Here is a 15513-nt window from a genome sequence, read left to right on the forward strand (position 1 = left end):
AATATAGAGTTCTAGATGGTTTTATTTTTGTAATCATAAAAACAGTAAGTCTATGCACAGTTTAATGCCTCGAGGGCTGTGGTAGTATTACTATACTTAAAACAAATTTTAAATCTGCTATAAGAATTTAAAAATTATTGGCTCCATGTGTTTTTCTGTTTCCATTTTATTTAGTATTCAGAATCATAGAAATTTACAGCGCAGAAGGAGGCCATTTGGCCCATCTTGTCCATGCCGGCCGACAAAGAGCTATCCAGCCTAATCCTAATTTCCAGCAGTTGGTCCGTAGCCTTGTAGGTTATGGCACTTCAAGTGCATATTCAAGTACTTTTTAAATGTGATTAGCGTTTCTGCATCAACCACCCTTCCAGGCAGTGAGTCCCAGACCCCCACCACCCTCTGGGTGAAAAAAATTCTCCTCAAATCCCCTCTAAACCTCCTACCAATTACTTTAAATCTATGCCCCCTGGTTATCGACCCCTTTGCTGAGGGAAATAGGCCCTTCCTATCCACTCTATCTAGGCCTCTCTCAATTTTATACATCTCAAGTAGGTCTCCCCTCAGATTCCTCTGTTCCAAAGAAAACAACCCCAGCCTATCCAATCTTTCCTCATAGCTAAAATTCCCCAGCCCAGGCAACATCCTCTTAAATCTCCTCTGCAGTGCAATCACATCCTTCCTGTAATGTGGTGACCAGAACTGCATGCAGTATTCTATGCCTCGGCTAATAAAGGCAAGTATCCCGTATGCCGCCTTAACCACCTTATCTACCTGTCCTACCTTCAGGGATCTGTGGACATGCACTCGAAGGTCCCTCTGATCCTCTTCCCCTTCTCAGTGTCCTACCGTGTTAGCCCTCCCCAAATGCATTACCTCACACTTTTCAGGATTGAATGCCATTTGCCACTATTCTGCCCACCTGACCAGTCCATTGATATCTTCCTGCAGTCTACAGCTTTCTTCTTCATTATCAACCACACGGCAATTTTTGTATCATCTGCAAACTTCTTAATCATACTTCCTACATTCAAGTCCAAATCAGTGATCTATGCCACAAAAAGCAAAAGACCCAGTACTGAGCCCTGCCGAACCTCACTGGAAACAGCCTTCCAGTCTCAAACACCCTTCGACCATTACCCTTTGTTTCCTGCCTCTGAGCCAATTTTGGATCCAACTTGCCACTTTACCTTGGATCCCATGGACTTTTACTTTCATGACCATTCTGCCATGCGGGACCTTATCAAAAGCCTTGCTAAAATTCGTATCGACTACATCAAACGCACTACCCTCATTGACCCTCCTTGTTATCTCCTCAAAAAATTCAATCAAGTTGGTCACAACACGACCTTCCCTTAACAAATCCATGCTGACTGTCGCTGATTAATCCGTCTTTCTAAATGAAGATTTATCTTGTCTCTCAGAATTTTTTCCAATAATTTTCCCACTGCCGAGGTTAGGTTGACTAGCCTGTAATTACTCAGTCTATCCCTTTCTCCCTTTTTAAACAACGGTACCATGTTAGCAGTCCTCCAGCACCACACCTGTAGCCAGGGAGGATTGGAAAATGATGGCCAGAGCCTCTGCTATTTCCTCTCTCGCTTCTCTTAACAGTCTGGGATACATTTCATCCGGGCCTGGGGATTTATTCACTTTAAAAGATGCTAAACCCCTTAATACTTCCTCTTTCAGTATGCTTATTTCACCTAATATTTCACACTCCTCCCTGATTACAGTGCCTGCATTGTCCCTCTCTTTTTGTGAAAACAGACACAAAGTATTCATTAAGAACTATACCCATGTCTTCCGCCCCCACACGGTTACCTTTATGGTCCTTAATAGGCCCTACTCTTACTTTAGTTATCCTCTTGCTCTTAAAATATTTATAAAACATCTTGGGGTTTTCCTTGATTTTACTTGCCAATATTTTTTTCATGCCCTCTCTTTGCTTTCCTAATTTCCTTTTTTAATTTCACCCCTGCACTTTCTATACTCCTCTCGGCTTTCTGCAGTATTAAGCCCTCGGTATCTCATAAGCTTCCCTTTTTTTCTTTACCTTCCCTGTATGCCCCTTGACCTCCATGGAGCTCTAGATTTGTTAGTCCCACCCTTTTTCTTTAAGGGAAAATACTTGCTCTGAACCCTCACTATCTCCTCCTTGAATGCCTCCCACTGCTCTGCCACTGATTTACCTTCAAGTTTCTGTCTCCAGTCCACTTTGGCTAAATCACATCTCCGCTTAGTAAAATTAGCTTTTCCCCAATTGAAAACTTTAATTCCTGGCCTATCCTTGTCCTTTTCCATATCTACGCTAAATCTAACTGAATTATGCTCTCCCACTGATGCCCTTTCCACCTGCCCAGCTTCATTCCCTAAAACTAGATCCAGAACCGCCCCCTCTCTTTTTGGGCTTGCTACATACTGGCTAAAAAATGTTCTCCTGAATGCATTTTAAGAATTCTGCTCCCTCTATACCTTTCACACTAATTTTATCCCAGTTAATATTAGTGAAGTTGAAATCCCCTACTATTACTGCCCTATTTTTGCACGTCTTGGAAATTTCCTACATACAGTATTTGCTCTTCTATCTGACTGTTTGGGGAGTCTATAGTACCCTCCCAGCAGTGTGATTGCCCCTTTTTTGCTTTTCAGTTCAACCCATATGTCCTCGTTGGATGATCCTTAGATATCCCTTCTCACAGCTGTAATTGTTTCTTTAATCAATATTGGGACCCCCCTCCTTTTTTATCCCCCTCTATCTCGTCTGAAAACCCTGTAACCAGGAATGTTGAGCTGCTGTTCCTGCCCTTCATTCAGCCATGTCTCAGTAATAATAGCTATAATACCATACTCCCACGTGTATGCTGCAAACCAGTTTTGTAAACTTTTGAAAGGCAAGAGCTTAAGCTCGTGTTATTTTGGTACTGCAGAGAATCTCTTTTTAGTTGGATAGTCATGATTCATAACGTAGGGATACAGAAGTGGTTGGTTCTGTGCGCATTTAAGTTGCTGCTGCTTATCCCTTCCTTTATTTAGTATTCAAAAAATTAAACTTTTATCAGCTCGTGAGTGCCGAGAGTTTTTGATTTAGGGTATCATAAAAGTTAATCATTCTTGGGATGTGGGTAATCTCTAGCAGGGCTGGCATTTTTGCCCATTCCTAGTTACCCCAAGAATGTTTCTTCTTGAACCGTTGCTGTTAGTGTGGTGAAGGTGCTCCCACAATGCTGTTAGATAGGGAGTTCCAAGATTTTGCCCCAACGATGTTGAATGAGTAATGATGGATGTCCAAGCCAGGATGGTTTCTGACTTCGAGGGTGATGGTGTTCCCATGCACCTGCAGCCCATTTCCTTCTAGGTAGTGGAGGCTTCAGATTTGGAAAGTGCTGCCGAAGAAGCCTTGGCGAGTGCAACTTGTAGATAGTACACACTATAGCCACAGTACGCCGGTAGCGGAGTGGGTGGATGTTTAGGCTAGGGTATGAGGTGCAAATAATGCAGACTGCTTTATCCTAGGTGGTGTCGAGTTTCTTGAGTGTTTCAGCTGCGCTCATCCAGGCAAGTGGAGAGTATTCCATCACACTCCTGACTTGTCGTTTGTTGGTAGTGGAGAGGCTTTGGGGAGTTGGGAGGTGAACTACTCACAGCTGAATACCCAGCTTCTAACCTGTACACACACACCTTCACATATGGTCAGCTCGATAATTAAGCTTAATTTTCAACCCAATTTAGAGAAGTTGAAATAAAAACAGAAAATGCTAGAAATACTTAGCAGCTCAGGCAGCATCAGATGAAAGGTCATCCACCTGAAACATTAACTCTGTTTCTCTCCACAGATGTTGCCAGACCTGCTGAATATTTCCAGAATTTTCTGTTTTGATTTCAGATTTCCAGCATCTGCAGTATTTTGCTTTTGTCAGAGAAATTGGAGTCTAATTGGTATTGTTACTCTGTATTTGGTGTGCATGGTAAAGGATTCGTAACATTAAGGGGGCTGGTGTAGTAAAATTGATAATCCGTATCATATGCCTAACGCACAGGAAATCCCCCTCTTATGTCAGTATCCAGTTTGGGTATTAATTTAGCTATCCATATTAATTGTTTGTCAGCTGTGGCTCAGTTGGTAGCACACTCGCCTCTGAGTCAGAAGGTTGTGGGTTCAAGTCCCACTCCAGGAACTTGAGCACATAAAGCTAGGCTAACACTCCAATGCAATGCTGAGGGAATGCTGCACTGTCGGAGGTGCCGTCTTTCGGATGAGACATTAAGCCGAGGTCCCCTCTGCTCTCTCAGGTGGACGTAAAAGATCCCATGGCACTATTTTGAAGAGCAAGGGAGTTACCCCTGGTGTCCTGGCCAATATTTATCCCTTAACCAACATAAAAACAGATTATCTGGTCATTATCACATTGCTGTTTGTGGGACCTTGCTGTGCGCAAATTGGCTGCCACGTTTCCCACATTACAACAGTGACTCCACTTCAAATAGTACTTCATTGGCTGTAAAGCACTTTGTCGTCTGGTGGTCGTGAAAGGCGCTATATAAATGCAAGTCTTTTAATTAATTTTTAATGCAACCATGTTCTTACATTTTAAAGAATCTGTTACTTTTTAAGAAATTGCAAATAAAAAATTTCAAAATATTAGTTTGAGATGTAAAAATGTCATAATTACTGTAAGAGTCAATCAACCAATTGCTATTTGCTGTAATGAGCAGGTAATTTTTTTTTTTTTTACAAAAGCTGCTTTTATAGTGAGATGGCTATTGGTGCTGGCTCCTGACAGATGAGTCAAGGACACCTAGCTGTACCTAAAGGTAAACTTAGGTAAAAGTAGATGGTCCCAACCATTGGCCTTGGTGAGTCCAGACAAATTTATTGCTGCTTTGCAGTCAGTTGCACATCTGGAACCGGTGGCCACTAGTGTTTATCAGTGCAATGTAACAACAGCTAAATAGTGCCACAATGGTTCTAAAGTCACTGTTCTCTGTTGGATCCACTCCAAAAAAAAAGGCTCAATTGGTGGCAATGATTCATCTGAGTCAGAAGGTTGTGGGTTCAAGGCCCAATCAAGGACCTCGTATAATCTAAACTGACATTCTAGTGCACAACGGAGGGAGTGCTGAACTGTTGCAGGTGCTGGCCGTCAGATGAGATGGAAAGAACTTGTATTTATGTAGCACCTTTTACAACCTCGAATCCCAAAGCGCTTCACAGCTGATGAAGTACTTTTTGAAGTGTAGTCACTGTTGTAATATAGGAAACACAGCAGCTAATCTGCCACAGCAAGGTCCCACAAACTGCAATGAGATAAGTGAACAATTAAAACCGTTTTAATGGGGTTGGTTGAGTGATAAATGTTGGCCAGGACACCTGGAGAACTCCCCTGCTCTTCACATGTGGGATCTTTTACGTCCACCTGAGAAAGCAGACGGGACCTCGGAATGGTATCGCATCCAAAAGACAGCACCCCCAGCAGAGCAGTACTGCACTAGTGTCAAATTGAGCCACCATCTACCAGTTCGGGTGGATGTAAAAGGTCCTCTGGACTATTCAAAGAACAGGAGTTCTCCTTTCCATCATTCCTCACTCAAACAACATGCTCAGTAACAAATTAACTGGTCATACATCTCATTGCCACATGCGAGATCCAAGTGCAAAATATTTACTATGTTTGCCTGTGCAGCAGTCCCTGTACTTCAAAATATGTAAAGCACTTTGAGATATTTTGGGTTACAGTTCAGAGCAATCCAAGAAATGCCACTTGATTTACAAAAGTGGATTTTATTACTTTTTGTTCTAAATAAGTTAGGATGGTTTGGACTGCTCTTGTATCCGAGAAGTTTAAACAATTTTACAATACCACACTGGCAGTGAACATGGCTAGAGTGCAATAATGGATCTCGTATGTCTGTGTAATGTTTCAAACTTATTTAGTAAGCAAAATACGTATTCGTGGTAGCCTAGCTAACATTATTTACTCCTGGATGACTGATTGCAATGATTTTTACTTGTAATTTGCACAGAACAAGCTTGTCAATCTCAGGCAAGTATCTGATGGGTATTTCAAGATGTTTAATAGTTAAGTCAGCAACTGCGCTTACACACTTCTGGTTTCCTTGAAGGAAGAATGCTTGTGATCTTAAATGGTAAACAGTTCTTCCAAGTTTGCTTGTCCTGGTCTCTCGAGCAGTATCCAAGAATATCTGGTTGGTTTCCTTTCTCTTTAACACGTTTTCCCGGTGAACAGTGGGAGAATTTGTGCTGTCCTATATTCTCCTCCCTGTGAAGAAAGCGGCATCTCTGGGTTCTGGGGTGATTGTGAACATTGAGGTATAGGGTTATCTGAATTTAGAGAAGACTATTTCAATGATCTGCATGGAAGCTTTATTGAACACTGGAGCACTGTTCAATACTCTGGAAGATCTGTCTCAAAGGAGTTTTCTCCAAGCAATAATACAATGCTTCAGATCTCAACAAATGGAGTTGTTACTTCCATTCCACCTCAAAAGTTTGTTTTGCTATAAAATGGCTACTGGTACTTCATTCTTTGTTATTCATAATTATTCAAATTTGACATTTTTCAGAAAAACATCTTTAGTCTTCATCTTGGATGGCCACTACTTGCATTAAGTGTGTCAAGTGCAACTGATGATTTACTGTGGTCAATACACTATAGTTGCCTGAAGTACCTTTCTTTAAAAAACATCAACAACTTTTAATTATAGAATGCCTTCAATGTAGATAAGAAGTCCCAAGGCGCTTCATAGAAGTTCAATAAAACAAGTGGATGCTGGGACATTAGAGATGTTGGGAGGGTTGACTAAAAGCTGGTCAAAGAGGTGTGTTTTAAGGAGGGTCTTAAAGGAGGATTGAGAGGCAGAGGTGGAGGATTTTAAGGAGGTTGCAGAGAGGAGCGGCAAAGCTATGAATAGATTTAAACACAGAGATGAGAATTTCAAATTTGAAGCATAAGAACACAAGAAATAGGAGCAGGAGTGGGCCATTTGGCCCGTCGAGCCTGCCCCACCATTCAATAAGATCATGGCTGATCTACCTCATCTCCACTATTCCGATATCCCTGGATTCCCTTAATATTCAAAAATCTATCGATTTCTGTCTTTAATATACTCAACAACTGAGCCTCCACGGCCCTCTGGTGTAGAGAATTCCAAAGATTTACCACCCTCTGAGTGAATAAATTTCTCCTCATCTCAGTCCTAAATGGCTGACCCCTTATTCTGAAACTGTGACCCCTGGTTCTAGACTCCCCAGCCAGGGGAAACATCCTCCCTGCATCTACCCTGTCAAGCCCTGTAAGAATTTTGTATGTTTCAATGAGATCATCTCGCATTCTTCTAAACTCGAGAGAATATAGGCCTAGTCTACTCAATCTCTTCTCATAGGACAACCCCCAACCCCCCCCCCCCCCCCCCATCCCAAGAACCAGACTGTTGAACCATCGTTGCATTCCCTTTATGGCAAGTACAGGAAACTTTGGTTTATCCGGAGGTTAACTGTCCGGAATGCTCGAGCCACCGGCAAAAATCAGGAGCCGTTTCGTTAGGTTTTTTTTCTTTTCGTTGCTTTTTTTTCACCAGTCAGGCTCTGCAAGGTCTCGCTGAAGCTGTTGCTAAGCTACAGAGACGCTTGCAAGGTACGGCCGACTGTTTAGAAGCTGTTGAGCAACAGGGTTTGTTGCCAGATACGGAGCTCAAAATCTCCGTATGTTTCAACATTAGCGCTGGTTTGTCCGGCAGTTTTGATGGGACGGCAACAGCTCGGTCCCGCCGGTGCCGAATAGCACAAAGTTTCCTGTATATCCTTCCTTCGGTAAGGAGACCAAAACTGTACACAATACTCCAGGTGTGGTCTCACCAGGGCCCTATATAATTGCAGTAAGACATCTTTACACTTGTACTCAAACCCTCATAATAAAGGCAAACATACCATTTGCTTTCCTAATTGCTTGCTGTACCTGCATGTTAACTTTCAGTGATTCGTGTACAAGGACACCCAGGTCGCTCGGAACACCAACATTTCCCACTCTCCATTTAAAAAAATACTCTGCTTTTCTATTTTTCCTACCAAAGTGGATAACTTCACATTTGTCCACATTATATTCCATATTGCCATGTTCTTGCCCACTCACTTAGCCTGTCTATATCCCCTTGAATCCTCCTCACAGCTTGCATTCCCACCCAGCTTTGTATCATCAGCAAACTTGGATATATTACATTTGGTCTCCTCATCCAAATCATTGATGTAAATTGTGAATAGCTGAGGCCCAAGCACTGATTCTTGCGGTACCCCACTAGTTACAGCCTGCCAACCCGAAAATAACCCGTTTATTCCTATTCTCTGTTTTCTGTCCGTTAACCAATCCTCAATCCATGCTAGTATATTGTCCCCAATCCCATGAGCCCTAATTTTGTTTAATAACCTCTTGTGTGGCACCTTATTGAATGCCTTCTGAAAGTTCAAATACACCACATCCACTGGTTTCCCCCCCCCCGCCCTTACCTATTCTGCTAGTTACAACCTCAATTAACCCTTCCTCATTGCACAGTACAAGCGTTGGGCGCCCGAGAGCCAATGTAGGTCAACAACAGTACAGGTGATGGGTGAGTGGGACTTAGTATGGGATAAGATACAGGCTGCAGGATTTTGGATGGGCTGAAGTTTGAGGGTGGAGGGTGGGAGGTTGATTAGGAGAGCTTTGGCATAGTTGAGTTTGGAGGTGATAGATACAAGGATAAGGGTTTCAGCAACAGATGGGCTAATTAATGCAGGGGCAGAAGCGGGCAATGTTACGGAGGTGGAAATGGGCAGTCTTGTGATGGAGGTGACATGGGTTTGGAAGCTCGGCTTGGGGTCAAATAAGACGCCAAGCTTGCAAACAGCCTAGTTCAACCTGAGACAGTAGCTGGAGTGGGGGTTAGAATTGGTAGCTAGGGTATGGAGTTTGTGTTGGGCACCGAGGGTATGGAGTTTGTGGAGGGCACCGAACATGATGGTTTTGAGCTTCCTAATGTTTACCTGGAGGAGATTGGAGCTCATGCAGGATTGGATATTGGAGAAGCAGGCTGACAACACAAAGTGGAGAAGTTGAGAGACGTAGTAGTGAGGTAGAGCTGGGTGTTGTCAGCGTAGGTGTGGAACCTGGCCCCCTGTCTTCAGATGATGTTGCCATGGGGCAGCTTGTAGATTAGGTGGGGAAATGGCCGCAACCTCTCAACTCGTGTGAAGAATTTTCTCCCGCCCCCTGATCTGAATCTCTTACATTTAATCTGGTATCTATGGTCCCTCATTCTCGACCCCTCATCTACTGGAAACAGTCTGCTTCTATCTACCTTTTCCCCTCATTTCAGAATTCTAAACACTTCTATCATATTGCCTGTAATCGGTTCTGCTCCAATGAGAAAAGCCCCATTTTCCAAGTCTTTATTTCCTCATACCACACAGCATCCTATTGAATCTGTTGAAACCGCTCTAAAGCTTTAATATCTTTCCTATAGTGTAGAGTCCGATACTGCACACTTACTCCAATTGAGGTCTCAGGTTTTATATAGGCTCATCATTACTTCTTGACATTTATATTCAATACCTTTTGAGTTTAAACCTAGAATTCTTTTAGGCTTTTTTTTTAACAGCCTTACCAACCTAAGATACAGGTAATTCCCTGTGAACCTATATCCCCAAATCCCTCCTCTTCCACAGCACCGAGCCTATTTCCATTCAGAGGATAATTACTGCTATTTTATTAACCAAAGCGCAGCACCTCACACTGATATTGAATCCTACCTGTCACTTTTTAGCCCCGTTCCGCAATCTTATCAATATCCCATTGTACTTCCTTTGGTCTTCTAAAGAATTAACTATACCTCATATTTTGGTATTGGCAAATTTGGACACCACGCCATCATGGCCTGTATGCAAATGATTGATATAAACAATAAACAGGTGTCCCACCCCCCCAGAACTGAACCCTGTGGGAAACCTCTACCCGCTTCCAATGACTCTAATAAACTGTCCTTAACTCCTACTCTCTGTTTTCTCCCATCTAACCAATTTTAAATACAGTTTGCTATCATCCCCCTAATTCTACAGCCTTTAATCTTCTCTAGCAAGCTCCTAATGTGGTAGCTTGTTAAAAGCTCTCCTAAAGTCCATGTACACTATATTTCTTCCACCTACCATGTCTGTTACCTCCAAGGAATTTTGAGGATTTATGAACACAATTGTCCTTTCTGAAATTTGATTTATTTACTTCTAACTATTTTTCTCTTATCTAGATACCTGATAATTTCATCCTTAATTGAGGACTAAAGTTTTCCATACTACAAAAGTTGTTCCCTCCAATCTGCAGATAAGCATCACATAACATCCAGGCTAAATCTACAAGTCAAGTTCTTGCCACAATTTAAATATACACAGAAGTAAACAATAAACTAGTGGTACTAATACTTAGTCCACCAGACTGATCGCCATTGCATGTTCTTTTTGCATAATTCAATAAACTGAAAGACTTCCTGATTCTGTGTGCGAGACCAGCAGCATCCTTGCCTTCATGGGTCAAGATGGATTGCACCTACAGATACTCAAGATTTTACGTTAATATTAATGGTGAGGCTAACCGCGCTCACCGTTTTTATGGAGTAAATCGGACAGCAACTTCTGCGTTCGCACATGCGCATTTAAACATTGAAATCCAGAAGTTGCTGTCTGAGATACCCTGCTCCACCACAGGGTGCGCTGTAACTGTCCTCGCCAATAGACTCGGCATTGAAAGACTTGCAATGGTGTGAAGCTGCGGTACTTGCCCACTAGTTCCCCAGTAAAGACTCCATAAATTATGGGTTAGTGTATTCAGGAGTAAGTGAATTTTTACCGGCTTGATAATTATTGTCAAACAATCTGTCTGGCCCTGAAAATTTAATTTTACAAGGGTGGAGTCTCGTTCCTTTAGAAGTTAATTAGTGTTGGAGATTTTTCAAAAAAATTAAATACTTTTTACTTTTTCTGTCTGTGTCTCTTTTTTACCTCTCTCTCTCTCTCTCTCAATCCCATCTGTCTTTCCCAATCTTTATTCTGCTTTCTGTACATGATATAAATCTAATTCATATTTCCTGCTTTATACTTCCTGGTTTAGACTGCGTGTCTCAGTGAGGATTCTTCAATCTACAGTAATTGATTGAAGAGCCTCGCAGTTTCTTGACAGGCACCACAGATGCCCTGCAGAGGGCGCCGTGCAAGTCTCTGCTCTAAAGCCTGCAAAAAATTTATGGGCAGCTGTCGACGAGGTGAACGGCAAGCGCCGTTCCTTTGCCGCTGACTGCAAAATCCAGTCCTTCTTTGAGGGAGGAGATAGAAGAGGCAATAGTATCCCTGTTTAAAAATTTGATAGTCAGTACTCTGGTACTATTCCTTTTTCTAACAGCAAATCTATCTTCAAAAAGGGAGCTCTAACTAACCCAGGGAACTCTAGACTAGTTAACTTACTGTCGGTGGTAGGAAAGATACTAGAATCGTTGCTAAAAGATCAGATAACAAAACATCTGGAGATGAACAACATAATTTAAAAAAAAAAGTCCATGGATTTCTAAAAGGAAGGTCATGTTGAACCAACCTTATTGAATTCTTTGAAGAAGTAAGAGTAGACCAGGACAATGCAGTGGATGTGATATACAGGTACTGTACATGGAATTGCACAATGCCTTTGATAAGGTGCCACATAAGAGACTTGTGACAAAGGTCAGGGCTTGTGGAGGCATGGGCCAGGTAGCAGAATAAATTGAAAGTTGGATAAGAAAACAGAGGGTAAGAGTTGAGGGAAGTTTATTGGACTGGCAAGAAGTGGTGTCCCCTGGGGATTTGTGCTGGGATCAGTGTTGTTCGCCATATACTAGGGATGGGCAATAAATGCTGGCCTTGCCAGCAATGTCCATATCTCATGAACGAATTTTTAAAGAGTGATTTGGACTAGGAAACTGGAAGTATGATGTCAAAATTTGCAGATGATATCAAATTGGAGGAAATAGCTAATGTGGAGGACTGCACCTAAAACGGGAAGACATAAATAGGCTTGTGAGAGTGGGTGGATAAACGGCAAAAGGAATTCAATATAGCAAAGTGTGAGATGATTCATTTTAGTAGGAGGAATAAGGAGGAGAAGCTTTGCGAATGTACTCTGGCTGACTGGAATATATTGTGTCATCACGTGATCTTTTCTTTGGTAGATGGAAGAATATGCACTATATATAGAATATATCATACTGAGGCTCATGCAAGAAACTAACTGGCAAATGTATTGAACAAGTAAGTGAACAATAAACAGGCAAATGAGCAGTGCTCAGTAATTTACAGTAATTACAAATTTACTGATCTCAATCTTAAAAACAACAAAGACCTTTCTCCAGCCCTTAACATAAAATGAACAGTTGAAAAATGCCTTTTAGTTTACCAGTAATTGCCAGAGGGGAGGGGCAGCGGTGGGGGATGGGTGTGGTGCAGAGAGTGAAGGTTGATGTTATGTAGTATAGGATTGTGTAGGAGATACCGTCCCATTTATTACAGAAAAAACTTCAACATTTCCTGTGGTTTTGCAGGTGGCACAGAAAGTCTTCAAAATGTAGCATAAAGGAAGAAGGTTCCTGAGATTTTTTTGATAGCAAGTTGCTTCTGCATTGTTAAGTTCGGTGTCTTGTTAATGCAGGATGGAATTTGTTTACAGCATCCTGTTACCCTGCTGCTATTTGGTTTTTTGGTCTGAAACTAACAGCTATATGTATGGTCTTTCAGTCTCTGAAAATACTTCTCTGAAGTTTGAATTATCTTGTTCTTTCATTTTGTTTTGACATCAACAAATCTATGTTTGCTTTTGTGCACAGTCGATGGTCTGAATGTTGCTTTACTCCCCGAAGGATTTGTGTGCGCTGCATTAATTCAGCACAACTTATTAGTCTCTCGTGAAAAATCAATTCTATAGGTGTTTTAGGTACCTAATCAACACTTTATCCCATCTTTCTTTCAGAGCTAAACACCATAAATTGAAATACGGGACCGAGCTGAATCAAGGGGATATGAAGCCTCCAAATTATGACTCTGGTAAGATATAAACGCTGAAGATTGCATTTCACAAAAATGCATCTACAAGTATCACCAAATAGTTTTTGTGATTGAGTTGTAAAAAGAAGTGTTGATGGAAAGGCATTGGATTTGGCTGTGAAATCTAAATCTTCAAGTTACTGGGCTCCTGGTGTAAGTAGGAAGTGAATTCATGAACTACATTGAAAGATGTCTTTGGGGGAAGTTGCAGAAGATTGTGTAGGATTTTTGGAAGAGCATTTTGTGCACTAATAATGGCATTTCTGTTCAGAAGGGTAAAGGTTCAACATTATTAAATACTAGTATGTATTTGTGTGGGACAGTAAGGTACAATATCCTTTGTTGATCTTTATAATTGAGACATGATATTGGTAAGAGTTCAGGAAAACTTAGCGGTAGGAGCTACTTCTACATTTTCTCAATTTTTGTACCCCTTTTTAAAATTTTTTTAAAAAAATCTGCCATTTTCCGTTTGATTTATTTTCCTTGCTGCTTCTCTCTCCTACAGTCTCCTGATTTACCCATGGGGGTACCCAGGTTTACCTATGATTCCCTCTTAATCGTTTATATGCTACCCCTGAGTGATAGCTCCAGAAACCTGGGATCACGCACTGATGAAGCCAGGGAGGGTCTGTGTTGAGTGGACTGCCATAAAGATTGGACTGTCTGATTTTACATTAACAATCTCGGTTCAAAAGCTCAGAGTGAACCTGAGGCAGTTTGGGAATTACAAAATGAGTTGGATTAAATATGTAAGTAGGTGGAATACTGAAAATTTAATATGGACAAGTGTAAAATACTGTACATAATGGACCACAAGTACTCAATCAACAATGTCAAAATAGCTACAGGTGAAGTTGAGAAATCCAGGGTTTTTAGTAAATTTGCTGAAGATGTCTACCATGGAGCAACAGTCAACAAAGTAAACACAATGCTGAACTATGCAAGAATAAGTACATTTATGCAGCACCTTTAACAGTTTTGTAAATCTCAAAGCACGCCACCATTTCGGGGGCAGCTCGAGCAAGAGTAGGAAGAATGTTAGGGGAGGTGGGTTATAGAGTTATCACAGAGCGAGGTTTTAAAAATGGGAGGACATGTAGCTGGAATGTGGGGGCAAGTTGGTTTAAGGCTCTGCCATCTGCCAGAATGAAGGAGGGTGGGGTGGGGCAGGGGAGAAAGAGAACATGCAGTAGATCACAGTTGGAAGAGCAGAGATCCTGATAATGCAACAAGGCTGAAAAGGTACCGAGGAGTTAGGCTGGAAAGAGATTTGAACATGAGGATTTTGAAATCATGCGCTGAGGAACTGGGAGCCAGTGATTGTTGATGAGGATAGATCAGTGAGTGGGACGGTATGGAATATGATCTGGTCGGTGGAGTCCTGGCTGCCACCTCTGGCTAAGTCAGGAGGAGCAAAATTTTGGTGCACTGCTTTGACCCCAACCTGAGCTTCCTTCCCCCAGAATTGTTCCTTAACCAAGAATACTTTCTTGCATCTCTACAACATTGCCCTCCTTTGCTCCTGCCTCTTCCTCTACCACCATTAAAACCTTAGGCTGTACCCTTATCTGCTTTAGGCTCAACTTCTCTAATGAGCTCCTAGCTGGCTTCCTTTCCCCTAGCCTCCACAAATTGCAACTGATTCAGAATGCTTCACCTGCACAGTGTTTCAACAGCTCCATCCATTCCAAGCATCACTAGCTCCTCATACCCTAACCAGTTAACTTCAGAACTCTAGTCCTCAATTTCAGTTTCTTCTATGGTCTTGCTCCACCCTATTGTAGCACACTTGGGCCACCTAACTTTTTCATCTGCGCTGTGGGTAACTGCTTTTTCAGTTACTATGCTTCTCCTTTCTTGAACTTGTGTGCCACCACCCTGCTGGATTTCAGAACCTTCCCCTTTCTACCCCTCCCACACCCCCCATCTTTTCCTTTTCCCCTCTTCAAATTCACAGTTTATCCTCCACAATTTAATGTAATTTGTAATGTCTTCCTGTAATGTGAGGCACACTTAAAAGAAAATGAAAGTTTTGCCATGCACCAGATCCCTTCACAACCCCTTACACACTGCCACACATTCCCACACATCAAAGCTGCAACAAATAAATGGTGTAAGTTAAGTGAAAACGTAGGTTTTGAAATCCTTCCGAGAGTAAGGATATGAAGCTAGAAATTGATACTCCTTACTGGAAAAGCACCTACAAGAGAATATGCCAAGCTACATTATTTTTTGTGATGTCCCTCACCAGTCTCAAAACTCAAAGGCTTCAATAAGCTTGATTATAATACAAAAAAAAGTACATTGTTGGACCTGATGGTGTAATTTATAACTTGTTTTGACGTACTGGTACAAGCTGCTATCTTGTGTAAATGTTTTATGATTCTGTTTTGGACACGAGTGCCACA

At 41.8% G+C, this 15513-nt stretch overlaps 1 protein-coding gene across 2 annotated transcripts in view; it reads left to right on the forward strand.

Annotated features, from left to right (window-relative positions):
* strn (striatin, calmodulin binding protein) overlaps positions 1-15513 on the forward strand; it is a 127845-nt gene that overhangs the window by 50890 nt on the left and 61442 nt on the right. For both annotated transcript variants that reach the window (XM_085996734.1, XM_085996735.1), the window contains exon 3: positions 13029-13102. In XM_085996734.1, coding sequence (XP_085852860.1) covers positions 13029-13102 — 74 coding nt within the window. The remainder of the gene's footprint in view (positions 1-13028; positions 13103-15513) is intronic.

Source organism: Somniosus microcephalus, chromosome 9 (genome assembly GCF_052327205.1).
Source record: "Somniosus microcephalus isolate GS21.2 chromosome 9, FLI_Smic_1.0, whole genome shotgun sequence".
NCBI lineage: Eukaryota > Metazoa > Chordata > Chondrichthyes > Squaliformes > Somniosidae > Somniosus > Somniosus microcephalus.